This window comes from Capsicum annuum, chromosome 12, assembly GCF_002878395.1.
Source record: "Capsicum annuum cultivar UCD-10X-F1 chromosome 12, UCD10Xv1.1, whole genome shotgun sequence".
Classification (NCBI taxonomy): Eukaryota; Viridiplantae; Streptophyta; class Magnoliopsida; order Solanales; family Solanaceae; genus Capsicum; species Capsicum annuum.
The window spans coordinates 192,041,446-192,063,528 of NC_061122.1; the positions used below are offsets into that span (position 1 = coordinate 192,041,446).

The 22,083-nt window shown below is 33.5% G+C and overlaps 1 protein-coding gene across 3 annotated transcripts; it reads right to left on the minus strand.

Moving 5' to 3' along the window:
- Positions 1–14,532: 14,532 nt before the first annotated feature.
- LOC107849691 (calcineurin B-like protein 4) lies at positions 14,533–21,511 on the minus strand. Of its 3 annotated transcripts, XR_007048276.1 has the most exons (10): positions 19,769–20,031; positions 19,520–19,655; positions 18,517–18,599; positions 18,000–18,059; positions 17,596–17,704; positions 17,406–17,458; positions 15,844–15,924; positions 15,657–15,769; positions 15,092–15,249; positions 14,533–14,960 (listed from the first exon to the last, which is right to left on the minus strand). XR_007048276.1 is itself a non-coding variant. In XM_016694246.2 (9 exons), exons 2-9 carry the CDS (start codon positions 19,608–19,610, stop codon positions 15,174–15,176), a joined length of 666 nt encoding a protein of 221 aa, XP_016549732.1. In that variant the 5' UTR covers positions 19,611–19,655; positions 21,414–21,511; the 3' UTR covers positions 14,535–15,173. The 3 variants fall into 3 exon arrangements, 2 of the variants coding, with proteins under 2 accessions (XP_016549732.1, XP_016549734.1); XM_016694246.2 differs by lacking the exon at positions 19,769–20,031 and adding an exon at positions 21,414–21,511 and having other exon boundaries at positions 14,535–15,249; XM_016694248.2 differs by having other exon boundaries at positions 14,536–15,249.
- Positions 21,512–22,083: the final 572 nt, after the last annotated feature.

A 22,083-nucleotide genomic window follows, 5' to 3' on the forward strand; every position in this document is an offset into this window, starting at 1 on the left:
CATTCACATAGGCATTTTTTCAAACATATGGGGAGCATGCTTTGGTCACACAATAATCAATACACTCTATTACCATGGCTACATCCATAAACTTGCAAATTGAAGGGTTTATCATGAACATCATGTAAATCATCACATAACAGAATGAATTCTTGTAATTAATAGTTTATAACATGAATCAAAACCCAACAACAACATAAACATGAAATTCAAATCAAGTAACTCATGAAAACTCATAAATATACAATCTTTGTATTTTGAAAGAGATTCTTGGGCTTTATGGGTGAAAGGGACCCATGAATAAACACCTATCATACCTTAGAATATTAATCCTTGAAGGCTCTTGAAGGAATTCTTGAGCCTTGTTCTTGAATTTTTGAAACTAGGGATTCTTGCTTTTGAGAAAGAATGATGAAATTAGGGAACAATTGGGTGAATAATGATATATTTAGGTCATATGGAAAAAAATTCGTGTTTTAGGTTGACCTAGTTCATGGAAAATGTCTAAGATTCCCTTGGGATTAAAAATCCCATAAATGGAATGCGGATTAAAGCCTCACTGCAACGCGGTGGAGTGGCCATCGCTATGCTCACTAAGACGCAGCCCAATCACGGTGAGCTACTGAATCATGACATTTGCTGATTTGAGCCTCACCATGACGCGACCTAATCACAGTGGTCTATTGGAATTTTCCAAATGTCAAAATGACTTTCATCGTGACGCGATGGATAGACCATCACTATACTCACTGAAACGCGATCTAATCGCGGTGAGATACTATTTCTAAAATTTGTATTCGATCCAATTCTTATTCAAAAAATCTGAAACTTACCCGAGACATGATATTTCCATTCTTAAATATGACTCAACTTAGAAATTATCTTTTCGAGGTAGGGAAGGTCATAAATGAATTCACTGAAGTTTGAAGGGCTTAAAAAGGACTAAGTCCTACTACCTAGCTGAAATTTTCTAACTTTGGAAACCCTCAATAAGCTTTAAAGGCTAAGTGAACCTTAGGATTTACGGCGTCTTACGCCTTTGTAGGACTCTTAATTGATATTGACGCACCCGATGACATTTGTAACTGATTCTGGTTTCTTTTGGGGGGTGATATAGAGACACCTATTTTACCCTTTCCTTTACTAGTAATAGAAATTGGAGGCATCTCTTGAAAGTCGTCATCAGAATTAACAACATCATTCATTGGAGATTTCATAATGATATCATTTTCAATAATTTTTTGAGGGAGTTGTAAAGCTGTAATTTCACTCGCGGATGCCTTAATGTTTCAAAATGAAATCTGGACATCAATTATGAATTAGTAATTAGTTTTGTATATATGAATAAAAACAAATATTAACTAATAATAAAGTTTGTATTTGAGGTTACTAAGACACTGAAGTTTACCTTTTTACAGATAAATATGTTCTGCATAAGTCATTTGTACTGTGGACAATCTTTTATTATTTTCTAATTAAGCAAACAAGGAATTCAATCACCAACCGTTTTATCAAGTCGCTTATCAATATTCGAGCAACACTCACACATCCATACATGCATAGAATATGGCATGCCATGAAGTCGATAATACAGTCCATCGGAGGTCATCTTCCTTGATATGAAGTTAGCAAGCTCTTCTAAAGCTTCTTTACCCCAATAATAATCCATGTATCATTCTTGATCAACAACATCAAAACAAAATCTTGGAACTCGAACACTATGCATCTCGTCAGACATAATAAAATGATAAATGATATAGAGAATAGCAATCTTCTAAGTATCATCGTCATTCTGACCCCATACTTTATCATCAAATGCCTGAAATAATGTTGTTTTTTATGGTTCTTCTTCACCATCAAAATACGTCTGCATTAATCAATTCAGCACACTTGTGTCGAATACAAAATCACCTTTAGAAGCAACACAGTTTAGACTAGAAATAATTGTAAAATCCCCTAATGTAAACCTTAACGTGTTTTTGTTAAATTTCATCATTATAGAATTCATTGACTTGTTTTCAACTCAAGGGACATAGCGTACCTAAACAATTAGTACTGAACCTATGAATCTAGTATGGTGGAGTATTGACCAAAGCATGTTCCCATAAATCTTCTAAGCTGAATACTAGATAGCTTTTGTTTTAATGTATCAAATATATTTCTCTCCATATAACACGCCACATGAGGGGACTTCTTAGGAAAATCTGTGATGACAAAATTACCATCCTGTTAACCAAAAAAACACAAATGATCAACCAAAAAAGCACAAATGATCATTTTTTTTTATAAAAATGTATATAAAGCCTCATCCCTAAACTAATTGTATACAACTACATATCATAACATACATAAAAATTGTATATACTAACAAAATTGAATATATGTATATATATATATATGTATATATGTATATATATATTTACATATATAGTTATATTTAAATAAGTATAACTATATTATGTCAATATATGTATATATCTTTGCACCGAATACAAACGTACACATACAAAACTTTAACGTTATGACATTCTACACAACTAAACAATAATATAATCTAATTGATAAATATACAAACATACCTTAGGTTGAATCTCAACATCGTTACTCTCCACTTTGGATTGATAAACCTTGAAACATTTTGCTCTTTCATTATTGCTAGAAGTTGCAATGTCTTTTTCTTTAATTTTATTTTTTGATCCACTTGTACTGACCATTGATATTTTTGAAGCGTTGATTAAATCATATCTTGATTGACAATCTACCATGCTAGTTCGCATATTAACATGGTCATTGCCACTTTTTCTTCACATCTCTTCTTTCAACTTGTCTTCTTCCAATGGGAGAAGAAATAGGAAGAAATATATTCTTTGATATTTCAATGGAAAAAATTTGAGACTTTTCACAATTTTCTGCATAAAAATTTGAGTAAAAATTTGAATTAGGATGACTACTTTCTGCTGTCTAAAACATCCAATAAGCTCATAAGAGTGACCTATTGGTGCATATCACTCCAATCAGCTTTGGGAGAGAATAATATATTAATTATGAGAGAAAATCTTATTTTCCTTAGTTATATACATTACAAATTATATTTGTATAAATGGGCCCACATAAAATATATTTTTAACTAACAAATACTTATGAATTGTAATTTTTTTAAACATTACCCGTACCATGTAATTATAAAAGTATTTTATCTATAAGCTGTAATTTTTTATTTTTTTATTAGTTAAATTGTGGAGCTGTGGGCTCCTTTATTATTTCAAATAAGCCTGTACAAAATAGCCCAACGGACCGAAAGCAAAAACAAAAAATAAAGCAACAAAAATAAACCCGAGTCAGTCCATTAAGGGAACTCGCCGGTCTATAAAGACACAACCTTAGAAAGTAGGATTTCCTATTTTGTTCTCCTCTTTCTATTCCTCCGTGTCGACTTTTGGAGTTTCCAAAACCTAACCTTCTGATTCCTTTTGCTTTGAATCATCAATATTTTCATATTGATGTCTTTGCTTCTCCTCTTTCTCGGCTCGCAGAAGCAAGTATCTTCTCCTTTTTTCTCTTTTTGTTTCTTTTTTCTCTGTCATAATTCCTTTCTCTTGAAAAGGTATATTCTAGTGGATGCAGTGGATCTGTAATACACCGTACTTCTACCTACCTTAAAATCATCTTAAGAATGTTAGAAACTTATTTTGAAATATGAATCCATTTTTGTAGAAGTGTAATTTTTAATATTTTTACTTTTTATCACGTGGAAAATTGAATTAGCTTTCCAACGATACCAATTTCGTCCAAATCTGGTATCGGAGTAAAAAGTTATGGACGTTTTATTCAGAGCGGTCAGAATCGCCCAGGTGCAACGGCCAGGTTGACGGACCGTCGATCTAGCGAAAGACCGTCATAGCCAAGGCAGTGAGTCAACCTTCTGGATAACTTGTGACGAACAGGTTGACAGACCGTTGAACTTGCGATAGACCATCGCCCAAGTCATCGCTATAAGGAAGTGAGTCTTTTTTTTGGTCCACATACGACGATCGAAATGACGAACCATCGCACGATCCGTCGCAGGTCCCGTTCAGTGAATTTTAAGTCATTTTTAAAGGGTATTTGGGTCTTTTTCCACCCATTTTAACCCCTAATTATATCAGACCAAGGCTCATAAGTTCATTATTCATTCACAACATCAAAGTAGGGTTTTCTCTTAAAGACAATCCCCAAGAACAAGATCCAAATCCTTCCTCAAGAAACTAAGAGATTCAAGTTTTTCAAGTCCAAGAACTTCAAGAAACTCACAACCCAGGTATATCATGTGTTGATTCATGGGTCCCTTTCACCCATGAAGCTCAAGAAGCTCTTTTTAGAATACAAAATTAGTGATTGTTCATGATTTAAATTGAATTAAAATTCAAGTTCATGATGTTGTGGGGTTTTGATTCATGTTTGAAATTACATGTTTCAATGATTGACCCTAGGATGTCGTGATTTGCATAATAATCATGATAAACCCTTAAATTTACATGTTGATTGATGTATCCATGATTATTAGATGTGTTGATGATTGTATAACCAAAGCATGCTCCCCATGTGTTCGATTAAATGCCTATGTGAAGGAAAAGTGCCATTCTAGTATGATAATATGAAATCCCCATTCATGTATAAGTTCAAGCATGTTAACTGTTTGATAAAATGTTTTAGTCAATGAATTATAGATATATGTGTTGCCATTGTGGTGCTTTAGCACTTGTACTTTATGAAATCCCCATCTTATTATATTATGGATTGTCGATGTTGGTCATGTTTACAAGAAAGTCATGCTTTGTCAGTTTCATGCTATCGAGTCCTGGGGGTACTTGTACCCGACAATTAGCTATGTTCCTAGAGCCAGTGTCATGTTTTCAAGATACTTTCAGTCAAGCCATAATCCATAAAATTCAGTCAGTCTCATGACTCAGGAAATTTAGTAATCTCAGTAGCATTCCGTCAGTCCATAGAAATTCAGTTAACTCAGTCCAGTCAATTCAGTTAATCATGTTCAGTGTCTATTCATATGGGAGTAGAAATTAGCATCAAGCGAACCCAAGAATGGGAACCCACCTGTTATATGAGGGTGTGTTTCTTAGAAGCAATCTTTGCGTTCCAGAACTACGTAGCCAGCATAGGTTCAGACATCATAGCCTGTTATAGGAGGGCAGGTGAGGTGGCTTAACCTGTTATATGAGGGTTCCCACCGTTCTCACTAGAGTTGCCTGTTATATGATGGTTACTCATAGATTGTCCTTACCAATGGTACAGTATTGACACCCTTCCAATTGGGGTTACAGATTGGACCCCAACTCAGCCATAATGGCGTATTAGGGGCATGTTGTTTAGATGACTACTTCCCATAGTTTCAATTACAGAATTAGGACTGTTAGATATATTCATTCAGTCTTAGTAATAGAACTCAGATAGTTCTACAGGATTGTCAGATACAGTCAACTCAGAATAGAACGAAACTCAGCTAGTCCCATCAGAAACTAGACTACCGGATACAGCCGTTCAGTATTAGTTATTTCAGTTATACAATTATCAGTATCTCATGTTATCACGAACTCAGTTATAGTTATTATGTATTCATGGATGTATTCTCACATTCATGTTATTCAGTCAGTTAGTATAGTTCATGCATGTGAACCCTTTACATTCAGCCTACCTCACATGCATACCAGTATATTCAAACGTACTGACGCATTTGCGCTATGGTGTTTTATACCATAGGTTCAGAAGTACGAGCTCCAGAGCATCCGTAGTATTCTAGTCTCTGCAGTCAGAGTTAGCAGTGAGTCCTCATCCTTCGAGAACATGGCCATTACTTTATTATCTTATTAATTAATTTATTTTAGTAGTTGGAGTTAGTTGGGGACATGTCCCATCAACTCCTTATTCAGTCAGTACAGTTAGTTAGAGGTTTTTCAGACTAGCATGTTCAGACAGTTATTTCAGTTATTTTGGTATTGATAAACCATATCTTCAGATGTTATGTTTTATTAGATTTTTGAACCTTATGGCGTTTCAGCCTTTATTTCCACATTTTATATGATGTCATACAGTACACAGGTACAGATATCAGTCATGGGTTAGCTTGTGGTCCTTCAGGGTCATGAGCACCGTGTAACATTTCGGATACCAGATTTGAGACATTACAGGATCCCAAAGTAGATTCGATAGATAAGGAACGTGTGCTTTATTGTCATTTTTTCAGTTGAAGTAGTAGTGGAGATTCCGAGATGTTCCCGATTTTCTTATCTATGGAGTCCTTCCTCAACGACATATCTCTGCTTTCCCATCTGAGTTCAAGGTTCTCTCTTTTTGCTGGTGAATTTTTTTGTAAGTTAACCCAGCCTAAGCTAGGTAGCTTAATTATTCTCACAGTTATATAAGCCCTGTAATTGCATCTCTCAGTTTACATTTATTATTAATAATTTTTGAAAGTCTAAATAAGTTTATAAGCTCCAAAAAGTTTCTTTTTCAAAGAACTGCAGAAGGATAAATAAGTAAAATTATCTATCTTAGTTATGATTTTTTTTTAAAATGTGTGTAAAAGAGGAAGTGGACAACCCACATGAGATGGGGGAGTATCTATTTTTCATTCTTTAATGTCATAAATAAAAGTAACAAAATTAATTAATGTTACTGTGGACTTGGAGATTTAATATTAAATTCAAAGTCTAATTACACTTTGTATGGAAAAAAGGAAGAGGTTTTAATGATGTAAATATACATTCATATAATATTCTTTTCTATAGATAGAAAGAGAAATAGTGTATTAGTGATAAAAATATTTGGTCAAAATCTCTAGACTTACTGTCTTCTATATTAGTTGATCACTTTTACTTTTGCACGTTCATTAAGAAATCTTAAATAAGAAGGATCATTTTCCTAATTTACCTCTTCTGATACTTTGTTGAAACTTTACAAACTTGTTTTTGCATTTCCCAAGAGAATTAATTGTAGGGATAAAATGAGAAATTTTTAATTAATTTTATCTTGATTTAGTAAGTGGACAAGTAATTTGGGACTTATATATCTAGTAAGGTAATCAAATAATATGGAACGAAGGCAGTAATCTTATAGATTTTATTTTTATAAAAAGAATAATTGTTATAAAAGGGTAATTTTACTAAGAACATATTGTTATAAAGATGTTTGTTGTTGTCATAAGTAAAAAAAACTATTATCGGAGGTAAATATAATATAAGAATGTCAGTTACAAGAATAACTTGAGTATTACAGTGATGTGTTATTATATAAGGATGTTGTAGAGGCTTTTGACTATAGATATATCTATTCTTTTTAGAAAATAATTTCTCGAAGTCCCTCCAGATTTCACTTTCCATACCCTTCTTATGAAATTTCAGCATGTAGCTATTATAAAAAAAAAAAAAAAAAAAAGTAAAATATTTCATCAAACTTTCAGAAATAGCACAATTATTCAATTTGTTAATAGTTTGGCTTATTTTATATCACTGTCATGACATGTTGGATTCATTCGTGTCACCCACTAAAGAAGCCTACTTCTATATTAGTTTGTCACGTGACATTATCTAAATCCTTCATTACTTATTAGCCCCAATCTCCTTTTACAAGTAGCATATATGAGTCATTTCAGTGTAATACTTTATAAAGTGATATTAAATTCAATTTTGATATATGTAAAAATTAATAGCTCACCCGATTTGCTGGAGTAGAGAGAATTGTAGGATTTCTAGAATATGGGTGCACTACCAAAAAAAGAAGTAAAAAATGCATCAAATAGAATCGATCCTTGTACCTTTTGGTAAATAACTGAGCATTTTATCATTTGCACCATCAAGCCTTTTTTAGTGTGGATGTCAAAAGGTAATATTAGATCCATTCTAAAAATATGCACATGCAATATCTAAGATCATAGAGGCTCTATATAATGTGAAAAGTATAAGAAAAGAATATTATTGAATTACCTGACTACATTATTACAATGAAACCTTATTTAAAGACACTAGAGATGGGCATAACATAGATAAACTGAAAAGTAAAACCAAACCTAATTAATTCTCGATTTTGGTTTTTCTGTTCAGTTTTGGTTTTTTTCTGTAGTTTGGTTTTTGTTTATAGGGTCCAGTATTTTAGTTTAACCCAAAGATTGAAATAACATTAGTACACAATTTTGAAAATACTTTTATATATATCCTTTACTCAACTTACTGATGGCCCAATTTACAAATCCAAGCCCAAGCCTAACTTCTACGCAAAACTAATTTCACATTTTTAGTCATCAGACTCAATCACTCTCTCACAATAGAAGCTAACTCTCACTCAAAGTTACTCTCTCAGACACCGAGGGTTCAACTAAGCCCTCAAGTCATCAGTAACTAGGGCACTCAGCAATTCTAGGTATGCTGTCGTTTAAAATTTTTAGTATTTCTTCTTCTTCTTTGATTTTATTGGTTATTGTATTTTTATTTGTATTCTTCTTTCCTTTTATTTGCTAATTTACCTAATAGGTAATACATTGTAACACCCCAGGAGTAAACCCTGGACGCCACACAGTGCTTATGGTTACAAGTGACCACAAGTTAACCCATGAGCTGGTACCTGCTGTGAGCACTGAATAATGACAACAAAATAACATGTGTGGAATATCTAAATACGCCATAAGGTTTTAAGTTCTAAAACATTTCTGAATCATAAATCTGGGAACAACTATGGGAAAACAACTGTCTAAAACTTATAAAAATAATGACAAACTGACTGGCTGTCTGAAGTATCTGAAAGCCTCTAAAACTGACTGAATAAGAGTTGATGGTACAGGCCCCAACTAACTCCAACTAACTACTGAACTGAAAGCATAAAAATAAATATAGTTGGTACTCAAAATATGAGGACTCACCACGACTACTGCTGCTGATGTGCTGGGATGTCTAAGTACGATCGGGAACCTGAGTGTTCGAACCTATGATATGAGACATCATAACACAAAAAATAAGTATACGGTCAGTACTTTAAACGTACTGGTATGCTAAATGGGGTTAGGATGGTAAGCATGAGCTTATGTACATGTATAATAATTAACCGAATAGTATGAGATAACTGAATAACTGATATGAATCCAGGGATCTCTTTTTTCTTTTTTTTCAAATTTATATTCAACTAAATTAGATAAAGATGGAAGAAATAGCAATTCATACTCTTCATCAAGGTATGGGTGAAACAATGCAATTCGTGGATGTAAATTTATATCCTCCCCCCATAAAAAAGAGAAATCTGCGAATGTAAATTTGTTTGTAAAAAAACAAGATAATTCATGAATGTAAACAATGATTGAATCAACATTGTTCTATTTGAATTTTTATTTCAAGAAATTAATGGTTGATGCAGTTTGACCATTAATAGATGCTGCAAAACAGTTTCATGCTTGATGTTTCAGGGACATAACCAAGTGGCTAGCTTTATGCTGACATTTTTCTCCCTTGTTTGGTTGAATTTCATAATGAATATGGTTAGCTTTTTGATTTTTTTCTTCATTTCATTGTATTGATCACCACATGAGTGAATATCTATTGACCAACACTTGCTTTTAACATTTGGCCACCCTCTTGGCCCCTAGGGATGAGATGGTGTAGTCGCACTCTTTTTTCTTAAATCCATCGGGTTCCACGAAGAGATAATAATTTACCTCTTTTAGAAATTGAGTTTGTTCTATCTTTGGGTTGAAATGGACTTATATGCATTATCCAAAGCTTGAGGAATAATAGAAAGTATGGACCTTACATCTTTGTTACCTCATTTATTTTCTATGCATGAGATGTAGGAAGCTGAGGAAAATCATGACATGCAATGACTTGGATCCTAAGCTTGCTTCAAATCTTGTCTTAAAGGCACTATTTTATAAAGCTGAAAAATCATATCGACGACGTACAATTGCTGCCACGGCGGGGAATTCTTTTCGCTATCATTTGTGAAGATGGCATATAAAATCAGACTTGTTAAAGCTTTTGAGTTTGAAATATTTCATCAGTCATGTATTGTTTACCAAGATTTGAAAGAAATAAGTGTGCTAGTCTTTGTCCTGCTGGTAGAGTCTATTTGCAGGCTTTCAGTTTGGGCGGACAGGTTTTCTGTCAGCTCGTTGTAATATGGGTCAACAAAATGCAGTCCACTGCTTCGAGTTATTTGTAGGCATGCAATATAAAGGATTAGAGTCATTTTTAGTTGATTATGAATTTGTAGCTCGTATCAATCTATATAAGTAGCATATGAACAAGCACAAAGAAAGCTATACCTTCATGAGTGGCATAATGGCTGGCTGCAGGAACCTGCTTGGTGTATCTTGTTCTACGTTTTTAAATGGAGATAGTATATTATTCATCAATAAAACTCTACATCTTCACGTTGAGCTTACTGCCAGGCAATAGATGGCAGCCAGTGTCTTTAAGGTTTATATTATAGTGATATCTTATTATTTTTTTCTTAAAGTGCACCACATATGAGCAAGAGTTTGATGGGCTATGATGCTTTTTGTTGCTTGTCTTATTTGCACTGTTGTAAATTAGTAAAATCAGACTTCTCGAGCATTTTCATGTTTTGATCATATGTTGACTTTCTAATGTTGATTCAATGAAGTTTTGGGATGTGTATTTAAGTACTTTCTATAAAGTTCCATTCAAGTTTCAAATTCTATTTTTGACTTGTGGATACTAATTCTGCTAGATTTCCAATGCCCCACAAAAGCTAATGACTATATATAGAGCAAGAAACTCATTCACCAAAAAAACTCCCAATTTTCTGTGTCATCTGAAAAAGCTAAAAAGGTTAAATTCTCTGAAACATAACAAGCACCATATTCTCCTGCATACTCAGACTCAAGCAATATTTTTGATCAATTGCTTGACGAAGAAATTTCAGTTAAAAGAGTTGATCTTTCCTCTAGTGAGAATTGGGTAACTGAGAACCTATTAATGCTTGCTTGTGACAACTTAGAAAACTCAGTTAACAGAGTAGAATAGGAGGTTTGTGATATTGATGAAGTTAATGGGATAAAATATATGTTGTTACCTCCAAATAAGGAGAATAAAGAAATTTAGAATAAAGTACCTCTAAGATGGACTGTGAAGAAACTCAGGAGAAATAGAAATACTGAAGTTGTGGAGATTAATATAAGAGAGAAATTAAATTCAGGGGTATTGTTGCTATCAAAAATGGAAGAAAGGATGATCTTACCTTTGAGAGGACCTGGTCCTCTATATCAAAATCTGGTATCTCCACTGGAATGAGGTAAAAACATATAGTTGTCAAGTAAAGGAAAGACTCTGAGGGACCAGGTCCCATGAAAATAACAATTAGTGATAAAGGAGAAACAAGTAGTGAACCAAAAAGAAAGAAAAGAATAGCATGTCTAAATAAAGAAGGATTGGGACCCTGAGACCACCAAAAGTGATAAAGGGAAGAATGTTTGATCCAAAAATTTATGAGAAACCTGAGATGAAATTGGTTGAATATGTCAGGTATCAAGACCAGTTACACTTGTTTGAAGAATCAAACCCCATGTTTTTTAGGAATGAGGTCAGAGAATTTTACTATACTATGGAATTCACAGAAGATAGGTTAAGCTTGTCTGCATAGGTGCATGGAAAGTCTATCTATTTGGATGAATAAGCACTGGGAAAAATCTTGGATGTATTAGCTATTGGAGTCAGTACTGCTATAAAGCAACAGCCTATAGTTAAGTTTATGATCAATGCCTCTAATTTGGGAGGAACATCTAGAGAAGCTGTGAAAAAAAATTCCAAAAATATGAGTTTCAGCTTGTATTTGAATTCATCAACAAAGTCCTATTGCCAAGATCAGTGAAAACTACTATTGCATCTGGGGATGATCTGTTCTTTATAGAATGCCTAAGTAATTTTAAATTGATTAGTCTGTTTGCTCTTATGATTGACCACATGAAGAAAGTAATTCTTGAGAAAGATGGGAGACATGAAATGCCCTATGGGTACTTGCTAAAGAAGGTCTTCGAATACTTTGGTGTGAGTGGAACTAAAAGAACACCTGGAACAGCCAAACAAATAATCAGCCTAACAACCCTTGTAGAGAATGAATGTATTAAAGGTAAAGTTGGTTCTGTGTCTCAAGTATCTGAGTTGTTAAAGGAAATTGAGAAGTTAAGGATTATGTTAGATTCCAAAGAGTTGGAGACAGGGCACCTGAAGTCGCACATTTGGAAGTTGTCATCGCAAGGACCAGGTGCCTCTGACGAACTTGTAACTAAAAATGCAAAACTCCAGGAAAGAGTGGCTGAACTGATTGGTAAAATCCAAAAACTGAATGCTAAAGTGAAAAATCTCACCAAACAGTTGTTAGATGCTCACAATGCTGGAAATTCAAGAATGGAAATGTTGCTTAAGTACCTTTCCCCCAAACCTCCCTCAACCTAAGTCCTGTTATCCTAGTCTTTTAACTAATCTTGTGTCAGTTTCATAACTTACTCCTTATATTGACTTTTGAAGACAGTTATTTGTTATTTTATTTTGGTATGATTATACTGGTACTAATCTCTGTTTATGAATGAATGAATTCTGCTTATGAACTTCATTTGTTTTCTTTACTTTAAGATATTCTTCCTGTTAGTGTTGCTCTAGTGGCCATGAGTTAATTAGTCTATACTTATCTTTACCTATGGATTACCATCGCTCCTTTTCAATGATGCTAAAAAGTAAAATACTGACTTTATATGTAAGAACTTGGTGTGTGTGTGTGTGCGCTCACATGGTGAAGAAGTATGGTAGCACAGTGACAGGAAGAAGTGTTTAAATACATATAAAGGTGCATAATGACGGGGGAAGTTTTTGCTGCAAATGACAACAAGGGACCAGGTCCTTGTGTTATATGATGGAGGAAGCATAATGATAAAGGGAACATTCATATTCAGGTGGTAATCAGTCACTCTAATTAAATGTGATGAATGTGCACTAATGCTCACATTGTAAGGTTTGGTTTGTCGTTATCAAAAGAGGGAAAATTTGTTATATGTAGTTTTGACTATGAGCAACTAAACTATAAGGGACCAGGTCCCTAGATGTGCAACGTACAGTACAGCTGGTACACAATATCTGCACAATTTTATCCTCTTGTGTAACAAACTTGCAGGTGTTATTTTGTACTGACTTGGACAACTGGTCCAATGATATTTCAGGCCTAATCATCACTCAACTATAAAAGAAAATAGAAGCCTCTTCATCAAATTGTTTTTGCAAATTTTAAAGAGTGAAAAGAGAGGCAGCAAGCTATAAGAGTAGTATTTTTCTCTTTGGGTAGAAAGTGCTTAGGTAGAGTTGCCTAAGTTTGTTGTTGATTAGAGGTAATCAGTGGAGAAGGCCTTTGGTAGAGTTACCAAAATGAGCTTGTAATAAAGTTGTTACAAGCGAAAGGAACCTAAAGTTAGGTTCAGAGTCGAGTCTGTAATCAAGAGGTTAGTTATAGTGGACTGTTTGGTGCTTGTGAAGGCAAACCATGGTTTTTTCCTTCTTGGGTTTCAACGTAAAATCTTGTGTTCTTACCTTCCTGCACTGTCTTTATCTTTCCAGCACCTCACAATTGCTTTATTATCTATCGCTTGTGACTGACTTGGAGGGACCTGGTTTCACTATGTGGTTCAACCCTCAAGAGTTTCTGACACATTTGATTATCCCCAGTTGTCTCCTCAAGCATTTCATATAGGCCGAGGCTCTTGTTATCCTCGTGTGGATTAATTCAAAGTAACTTCATTACTCTCTTAAGCTCGTTTTTAGCTTAAATTAACTACGAAAATTTATGTAATTTTACAAGAAAATGGGCAGAAGTTACTGTTATTAGCAATATCCAACCAAATTTTGGAGAACTAAAAACTCAATTCAAACCAAATAACGCCTATAAAAAAATTATAATATAAGATTACTTGAAATACTTGAAAATCGTACTTGTTGAAATCAAAATTCTTTTTCTTAAAAAGGAGTCGTTCCAAATTTTATGTCATGATTTGAAGTTGATCTTTTATTTTTGACATTCAATTTTTATCTCAAAAGTTGATTTTTTTTCTCGTATGAAACCTCCATATTTGTGAAAGTGATAAAAACTTCTCTGACTCTTACCATCTTACCAAATGAGCAAATCATAATTCTTATTCCCCTTATCCAATAATATTTGTCTACTCTATTAAAAATAAATATTCAATTAGAGTTGTCCATTTTAAAAAATCAATTAATAATTTACCCTTTTTACTCATTTTACCCTTGTTTTAAATATTATTTATTACTCGGTATATTTTTCAAAACATCAAATCTATTATATTCAAAGGGTGATACAGTACAATTATTTATATTATTTATTATTCTTTAATATGTGTGTCAAGTAAATAGTGGACAAGTATTGTTAGATGGAGAGAGTATAAACAAGGTATTAAAATAGTCTAAGGGCATTAACAAATTGCATATTTTCATGTTCATTTTATGGAAAAATGTCTGCAATTGAACATCCCTAATTTTGAAAATTACATCTTAACACCTTTAACTTGAATTAACCGGGTAATTACTCCCTATATTGAGAATGCACATCCGAAAAAGTTTTATTCAAATATCATAGATAAACACTTATTTCAAGTCAACTTTAAATTTAAGCTCCGAATTGCATGATCATATGCTACCTAGATTTATTTAGCATAAAATCGATAAAATACCAGCACAAAAGTGCTCCATTTGTGCAAATCATCCATAGAGCTCTCGTCAACTACCACTACAACTGCTACAATATACAAAAAAGTTTTTTCTTCCTTTAATATAGTTTATGGTTTGCCTAAGAGCAGATAGATAGCTACTTGAACAAAAAAAACAAAGAATGGAAATATAGACTGGTACTTTCAAACGCATGGGAGTCGTTTCGTTTGCGGATAAAGTTATCCCGAGATTATATTCCTGCAATTATAATCGTGTGACTAATTATCCCAGGTGGAATGACATAATACTGTGTTCGAGGTATAAACTTTTCCTGCGATTAGTTATATCTTCAACCAAACAAATATAAATTTAATCCTGAGACATTTCACCTTTATCCCATGAGGCATGAACCAAACGACACCTTGTTGATAGTGCGCTGATAGCAGAATAGAATTTGGCAGTTGGCACCGATCAGTTTTCAAACACTAGTTGTGAATCTTGAGCTTCAGTTGTCAGCACAAAGCTTGGAAACATTTGAGTTATTTCCCTGGAATGTAAAAAACAAGTTCCATCTTCTTAGGCTAATGCCATCAAGAATTTCTAGTTCAAATGTCTCAATATTAGATTAAGAAATGACATATTACATAATTCAAACTTGGCCTCAACTGGCATGTGAGTACACTACTTTGAGAGTACACATCTAGACACCTCAACTTGGTCTCAACTGGCAACTAAACACCTTCAACTCTTCCCCACTGTATCTCATGGTCATCTGATGTTGAGGTGATACATAAAATTTGGTGGTGTTTAAATGATCATTTTGTAAGTTGGGGTATTCAACTGACACAGTCGAGGCATGTTGAGGTGTCTAGATCTGCGAGCATGGTTATTTGCCAGCTGAGGCCAAGTTTGAATGTCTATTTATGTATTACACTATTAGAAACTCCAACTCACTTTAGGAATGGTAAAGTCATGTTCCTAATGATAGAAGGATATCTTGTGACCAATTCCTGCCATTCTTCTAGATCAATCCGTCCATCTCTTTTCGTGTCTGCCTCTAGAAATGTCTGTTTAATATCATTTAGATCAGATATTAAAACTATAGAGGATGACTAACAAGGGAATAAAGTGACTTCTCCACCTTATCAACAATTGCTTCGATAGCATCATCCGGAAGTGTCAATTCCGATTCATTCAGAATAGCAAATACCATTTCCTTCAACTACAAGTTCAATAGTAAATCAATCAAGTCAAGAGAGATTTGAGTATCTCAAATTTGAGATACACTTGACTAATAGAAACAATATAGCCAAAAGTATAACAATGACCATGTTCAACACTGTGTCAAGAGTGTAGGGTCAACCGTGCACCACTGGCCTCGAGGATTTCTGACTTAAAAATAAAATGTCTATGCTCATTTGTCTCTTTAGTTATCATAAGGTGCATGGATTTTATGCTATCTAGGTTTGACTTTTATGTTATCATTGTAGCTAGGCTGATTGTGTGTGCGTGTGAAAGCATTTATCTGGTGCGAGTCCAGAAGTATCTCTGGGACATATTAAAGCCCCGATTGTACCGTTGTCATGTAAGAGTGGAGTTTTTCTAATGATATTAGTGTGTTTTATGTTTATTCCCCCTTCCATCCTCTTTGTACGCTTATGGTATTTTGAAGAAACCACCTTATATTTCAACAGGGAATTCTTTTATGTATATCTTGAAGTTCTATTACCTAATTCTGTCCCATTTACTGAAGATTGAGCAAGAAGATATTGACCATAACCATTTAAAATATGCTTGATGCATCTCACAGGGAAAATACACAAAAATAACATATACAGTGTAATCCTACAGGTAGGGTCCAGGGAGGGTAGTAGAATGTACGCAGACCTTACCCCTACCTCCTGGGAGACAGAGAGGTTGTTTACAGAAGACCCTCGGTTCGAGTAACACATATCAACGCAGTTAATTAAATACAAACAGAAAATATAGAAGTAAAACAGACATAGCATATAATAAACTCATTCTATAGCATTCAGAAAAGGACAATAACAACAATAAAATAATGTGATAACCAAAGCAAAGAAACAACAGATAGTAACAAAATTCGAGGACAAGAAACTATGAGGTTAGTACTAATGCTAGTATGCTACTAGTATACAAGGAGACATATGTACAAAGCACCAACCTATCAACTTTGGAATGAGACAACACACAAATATATTATAGGGTAATATATTGCCTGAAATTTAATTTCTGTTCTCTGTTGAAAGTTCAAGTTATGTTCACATAGTTAGATCAGGCAGCAGAAGCTTGAACTAGCTCAAATCTTTTCGACCTATATGGTGAATTTTCAGATAGCAAGTATATAAAATTTCAATGCTATGAAAATCAGATATCAATGAACAATACCTGATGATTATCGGGGATGATTCCAAGTTTAAACTTACATGTTGCTCTTTAAGTGATACACAGTGCTACAATTGAATTTTTTTTTTTATGCCACCAAACATGTCCATTGTCTTATTTCATTCAGTTTCACTGCTTAATAGTCATGAAGTAAGTCGATATACATCTAAACGCCATATTGCATATGAGCAGAACCACGAAATCAGTTTCCAGAGCCACTGAAAATCTAGATTGAGAAGTTCTACTACTAAGACAGCAGTATGATAACTGAAACATATTTCTGTAGAAGTTACTCACCTCATCACGTTCGATGAATCCAGTGTGCCTCAAGTCATACAATTTAAATGCAACTAGAACAAAATTATGCCTGATGTTAGTATCAGTTATACTAAAATGTCTGACATGTTGTTGTACTTTAAAGTTCAAGAAAGTATGGCTCACTAAAATTTAGCACAATTAAAAGAACAAGATCAAACATACTTCTTACATTCAATCTTGTCTGCTTGAGGAGTCCTTGGATGGAATATGCTTAATGACCGAACAAATTCTCCAAATTCAATTACCCCATTTTGCTTAAGATCAAACAAATCAAACAACTGCAATAATACGACAAGAACGAATAGATTCTTGTTTGGAGAATAAAGATCAAGATGCTAGACAATCATACAACATGAAATAAGAGAACTTTTAACAGTTTTAAGATGGCATGTTGATATAACAACTACTGTAACTGTTGATGCAGTTACGGCCATTAAAAATAAATAAATTCAGCCGAAATAGAAAGGTGAGTATGCAAGTCAATTGTAACAGAATGTTTTCACAGATAGTCAAATTACATTAATCATTCGCCGACAAATGTGTGAATTATGTCAAAGAGGGTGAAACACGTACTCTGTGTGCGAAAAGATTCTGCTTAGGGCTACAGTTGAAGAGCGCAAGAAGAAACTCCTCCTGCGTTGAAGAAAATAGAATTAGATCAATCTCACAATCTGAAGCCTGAAAATCATTGAAGGATATTTGAAGTGTATCTGAGTTGCCTCATTAAACGAAATCCTTGAAAAACATATGGAAAGTCGTATGTCTAGCAGAACAGTTTTAAAAGATTATGTGCTGTCCAAGTGATTACAACATTGCCACTGCTTAGGCCTAGGCAAGCCCCCTGCAATGAGCTTGACCGAGAAAGCATGCAGGGGTTTCAAACATGAGACCCCCTATTTGGGAGATCACCTATTCAACCAACCTGGTAACCTTTGGCATGCAAGAGAAGGAGGGGTAACTGAGAAAGAACTTTTGTGAAATAACTAACTAGTTTGTCCTAAATCACCGTCTCTTTTGAGCAGTTCTCCCCTTAACTAACATCTCAATTTATGCAATAGCTAATGATTGAACCTTTTATGTTGAAAATTACCTTATGAATAAGACCATCATCAATTATGGAGCTGCTTAGTTTTCCGTATAGAACATACAATGCATCCACTTCATTAACAGAAACTGCAATAGAAGACCAGAGCACTTTAAGATTCTTAATTACAGCTTAACAAAAAAAAGGCCATGGAATAGATACTTAATATCATACTAACAGTTTTTGGTTGGACACACCTACTATGCTGGAAGATAACTAAGTAGATATCAATAGCTTCAGACTTCAGTGTCCGGGAAATATATATTACCAATTATTTAGAGGAAAGATTTCAATTTGCTGAAGGCAACAACAACAACATATGCAGTGTAATCCTACAAAGTGGAGTCTGGGAAGGGTAGATCGCACGCAGGCCTTACCCCTAACTTGGAGGTAGAGAGGTAGTTTCCGATATACCGTCAGCACAAGGGAAAAACAGTCTAAAGCAGTAGCAGAAAAAGAAATAATGGAAGTGGAGAAGACATGGCATAAATACTATAAAAAATATGGCAAATCATTCTAAAGAGTAATTACAACAAAATAATACAATAATTGAAGTACAAAAACATCGGATAGTAACTCAAAGGATAAGAAACTATAGGAGTAATGCTACGACTATTATGGAAGGATAAGCGAGACGATGCTCTACCGAAGGCGATGCAAATATAATATAAAATCATTAAGAAGAATAATGTCGCATTATTGCGTCCAGATTACATGTTGAAGGCTTTTTACTTTTGGATATTCTCGCTTGTCGGATGGAACAATAATCAGTATATATCTATGATTTGAATCATTGGGTTGCTATAACAGTGGTTACAAATTTCTTGTGACTGAATGTTCAACAAACACTACTGGTGAAACATTTTAAAGAATAGTACTAACTACAATTACCAAATAAGTACAAGGAAAAGAAGGAAACGGAAAATCAAACAAAGAGCCTCAAAGCCCTTTTACATAACTTTTTCACAACTTCAGATATTTAGGGGCAAAGTGGCATTCTTTAACTCACAGGAAGTCTCAGAAGCTAGTAAGTCATGGTTCTCGAAACCAGGTGGACGCCTTGATCTCATGGAACGAAAACATCCCGTTAGTGCATGCATTATTCCGCACGGGACTTAAAGATCCAGAAATATATTTTTGTTCACCTGCCACATCCAACATGAAAATTATAGTAAAGCATTGGCCATAGAAGTTAGAGTATTTAGATAAAGTAATCAGAATCCGAGTACAAGAAAAGAACACTACTGAATTTACGCACAAGTTTTATCTTCTTACAAACACTAAGTGCATTATCGGGCATCAATTACTTTACTTTACGGGGGATCATAGTCAATGTTAGGTTTTCCAGTGTTCCGAGGGGGAAATTCAGCATCCCCAATAAAGCAAAGCATATAAACTAGGATAGTTTCTGGTTCTAGAAAAGAACTTGTTATCGACGATGTTTGATACGAAAATGTTTTTCATGAAAAATGTTTTCTTTATAAGCAAATAAAAATAATTTTCTTACTTACTTTATAGTGTTTGGCAAATAAGAAAGTGATATTGTTCTAAGAACATTTATATATAATCTTATGCAAACATTATGGGGCTCGGTGGGGGTGGGGCAGGACAACCAACATGAAATGTCACTTTTGAAACTTTAGAATTAAGTTATAATCCTGTTTTCCTTGTAACTATTTTGCTAGAGAAGAATTTCAAAATATTTTGACTAACAAAACATGAGAAAAATCCATACCAGACACACATTCCCAAAGTATTCACAATTTTAACAGTTTTGTAAAATCCATACCAGACACACACTCCCAAAGTATTCACAATTTTAATAGTTTTGTAAGTACTAAGCCATGAAATACATCTTACCCAAAAATTGCTGCTGAACATACTGATTATAGAGGCGGATCTAGAGCAAGTCCAACATGTAAGATTGAACCAAATGCTCCGTTTATAAATGAAAAACTTAAGTATAGATACTATTATCCATTTTAGATGGTTGATCTCTTAAATGGTCACTCAACTACTGGTTATTATCTCATATTCCATATTTCTTTGAAAAAAAAGTGACTTTGTGAGATACTCTCCTGTCTCAATGTATGTGGCACTTTTTGAATTTCGAGATCCAAATAAGTTTATCTTTGACTATTTTTTTTCATATATTTTTAAATATTTTAAAATTATCAATATTGTAACTAATACTACTTTTTAAGTATTTTCCAAACATATAAATTTTGTTTCCTAAAAATTGAAGATTCTATGCCCCAATTCATGGTCAAAATTAAACTGTTTGACTCTCGAAATTCATAAATTAAATAAAGGAATGTAATAACTATTAATTGAGTGCTCTAAATCATGGATTCACCATTGATGTAGGACTCAAGAAAGATTGCATTTATCCATATAAAAGAAGCAAATAGGAGAAAACCCAAAATCTTGTAAAGAAGGGGATCCAGAGCAAGTTCAATGGCATAATTGAGCCAAATACCCAGCGGTACATGAAAAATTAAAAAATATACATTCAGAGAAATCAACATGCATTTTGATCACTCAACTAACCATTATTATTCTGAGTCACTTATTTCTTGATTCCAACTTTTTATTCAGCAAAAAAAAAAAAGTGTCATTCTAAGACAATAAACTATTTTAGCTAGCATATGGGAAATTTAACTCTTCTAAATCATGAGTTCGCAATTAATGTAGGACCCAAAAAAAAACAAATGAAAGCACAAAATGTCAAAAGTACTTTCACTAAAAAAAGCATATATATCCATGTAAAAAGTACCAACAATACACTAGGAAAAAACAGCCCCAAAATCTTAATAAAGTTCATTAATCCAAAATAACCTTTGAACAGATATTGAGTAGAATAAAACATGAGAAATAGAGAAAGAAAGAGTGTATGAACTTACCTCTCTACTGTTATGGTGGAGTTATTGTGTTGTATCACCCTATACTATAGTATAAGATCTTCTTCAAAAGCATATCAAACTCTATTGGTTCTATTTTATTTGTCATATTTTATTTTGTACATTCGAAAAACATCAACTAGACATTAATTAGACTAAGTAATTCTTATTTATTACTCGTCTCAATTTAACATTTATTTTTTAAAATAACAATTTTTTTAATCACTTATTTTCAGTTAAGACACAAGTGATCCGGATTAAGTACAAAACTTTGTTTTCTCTCATTTTTGTACGATTCCATCAAAATTCAAATACGACAAAACTTTAACAAATAAGTATTATAAGTATTGCACTTTCGATTCAACAAAGGTGGCACCATGATGACTTCGTGAGTAGTATTTTATGTGCATTATTAGCCTCGGTTGTCTGCATATCGGGTTTACATGCGTTGACTTAATTTTTTATTTTTGGGAAAAGAATCATCAATTTTGTGATTTAAAGCGATTATAAATTTAATCAAAAAATAATATATATATATATATATATATATATATATATATCGTCATCTAATAAATGATGTATACGTATCTTTTTCATTTAAAAGAGGAAAAGAATATTTATTATTCAAAGTTGAAAGGTTTAATTTTTAAAGCAAACTTGGGTTGAGAAAATA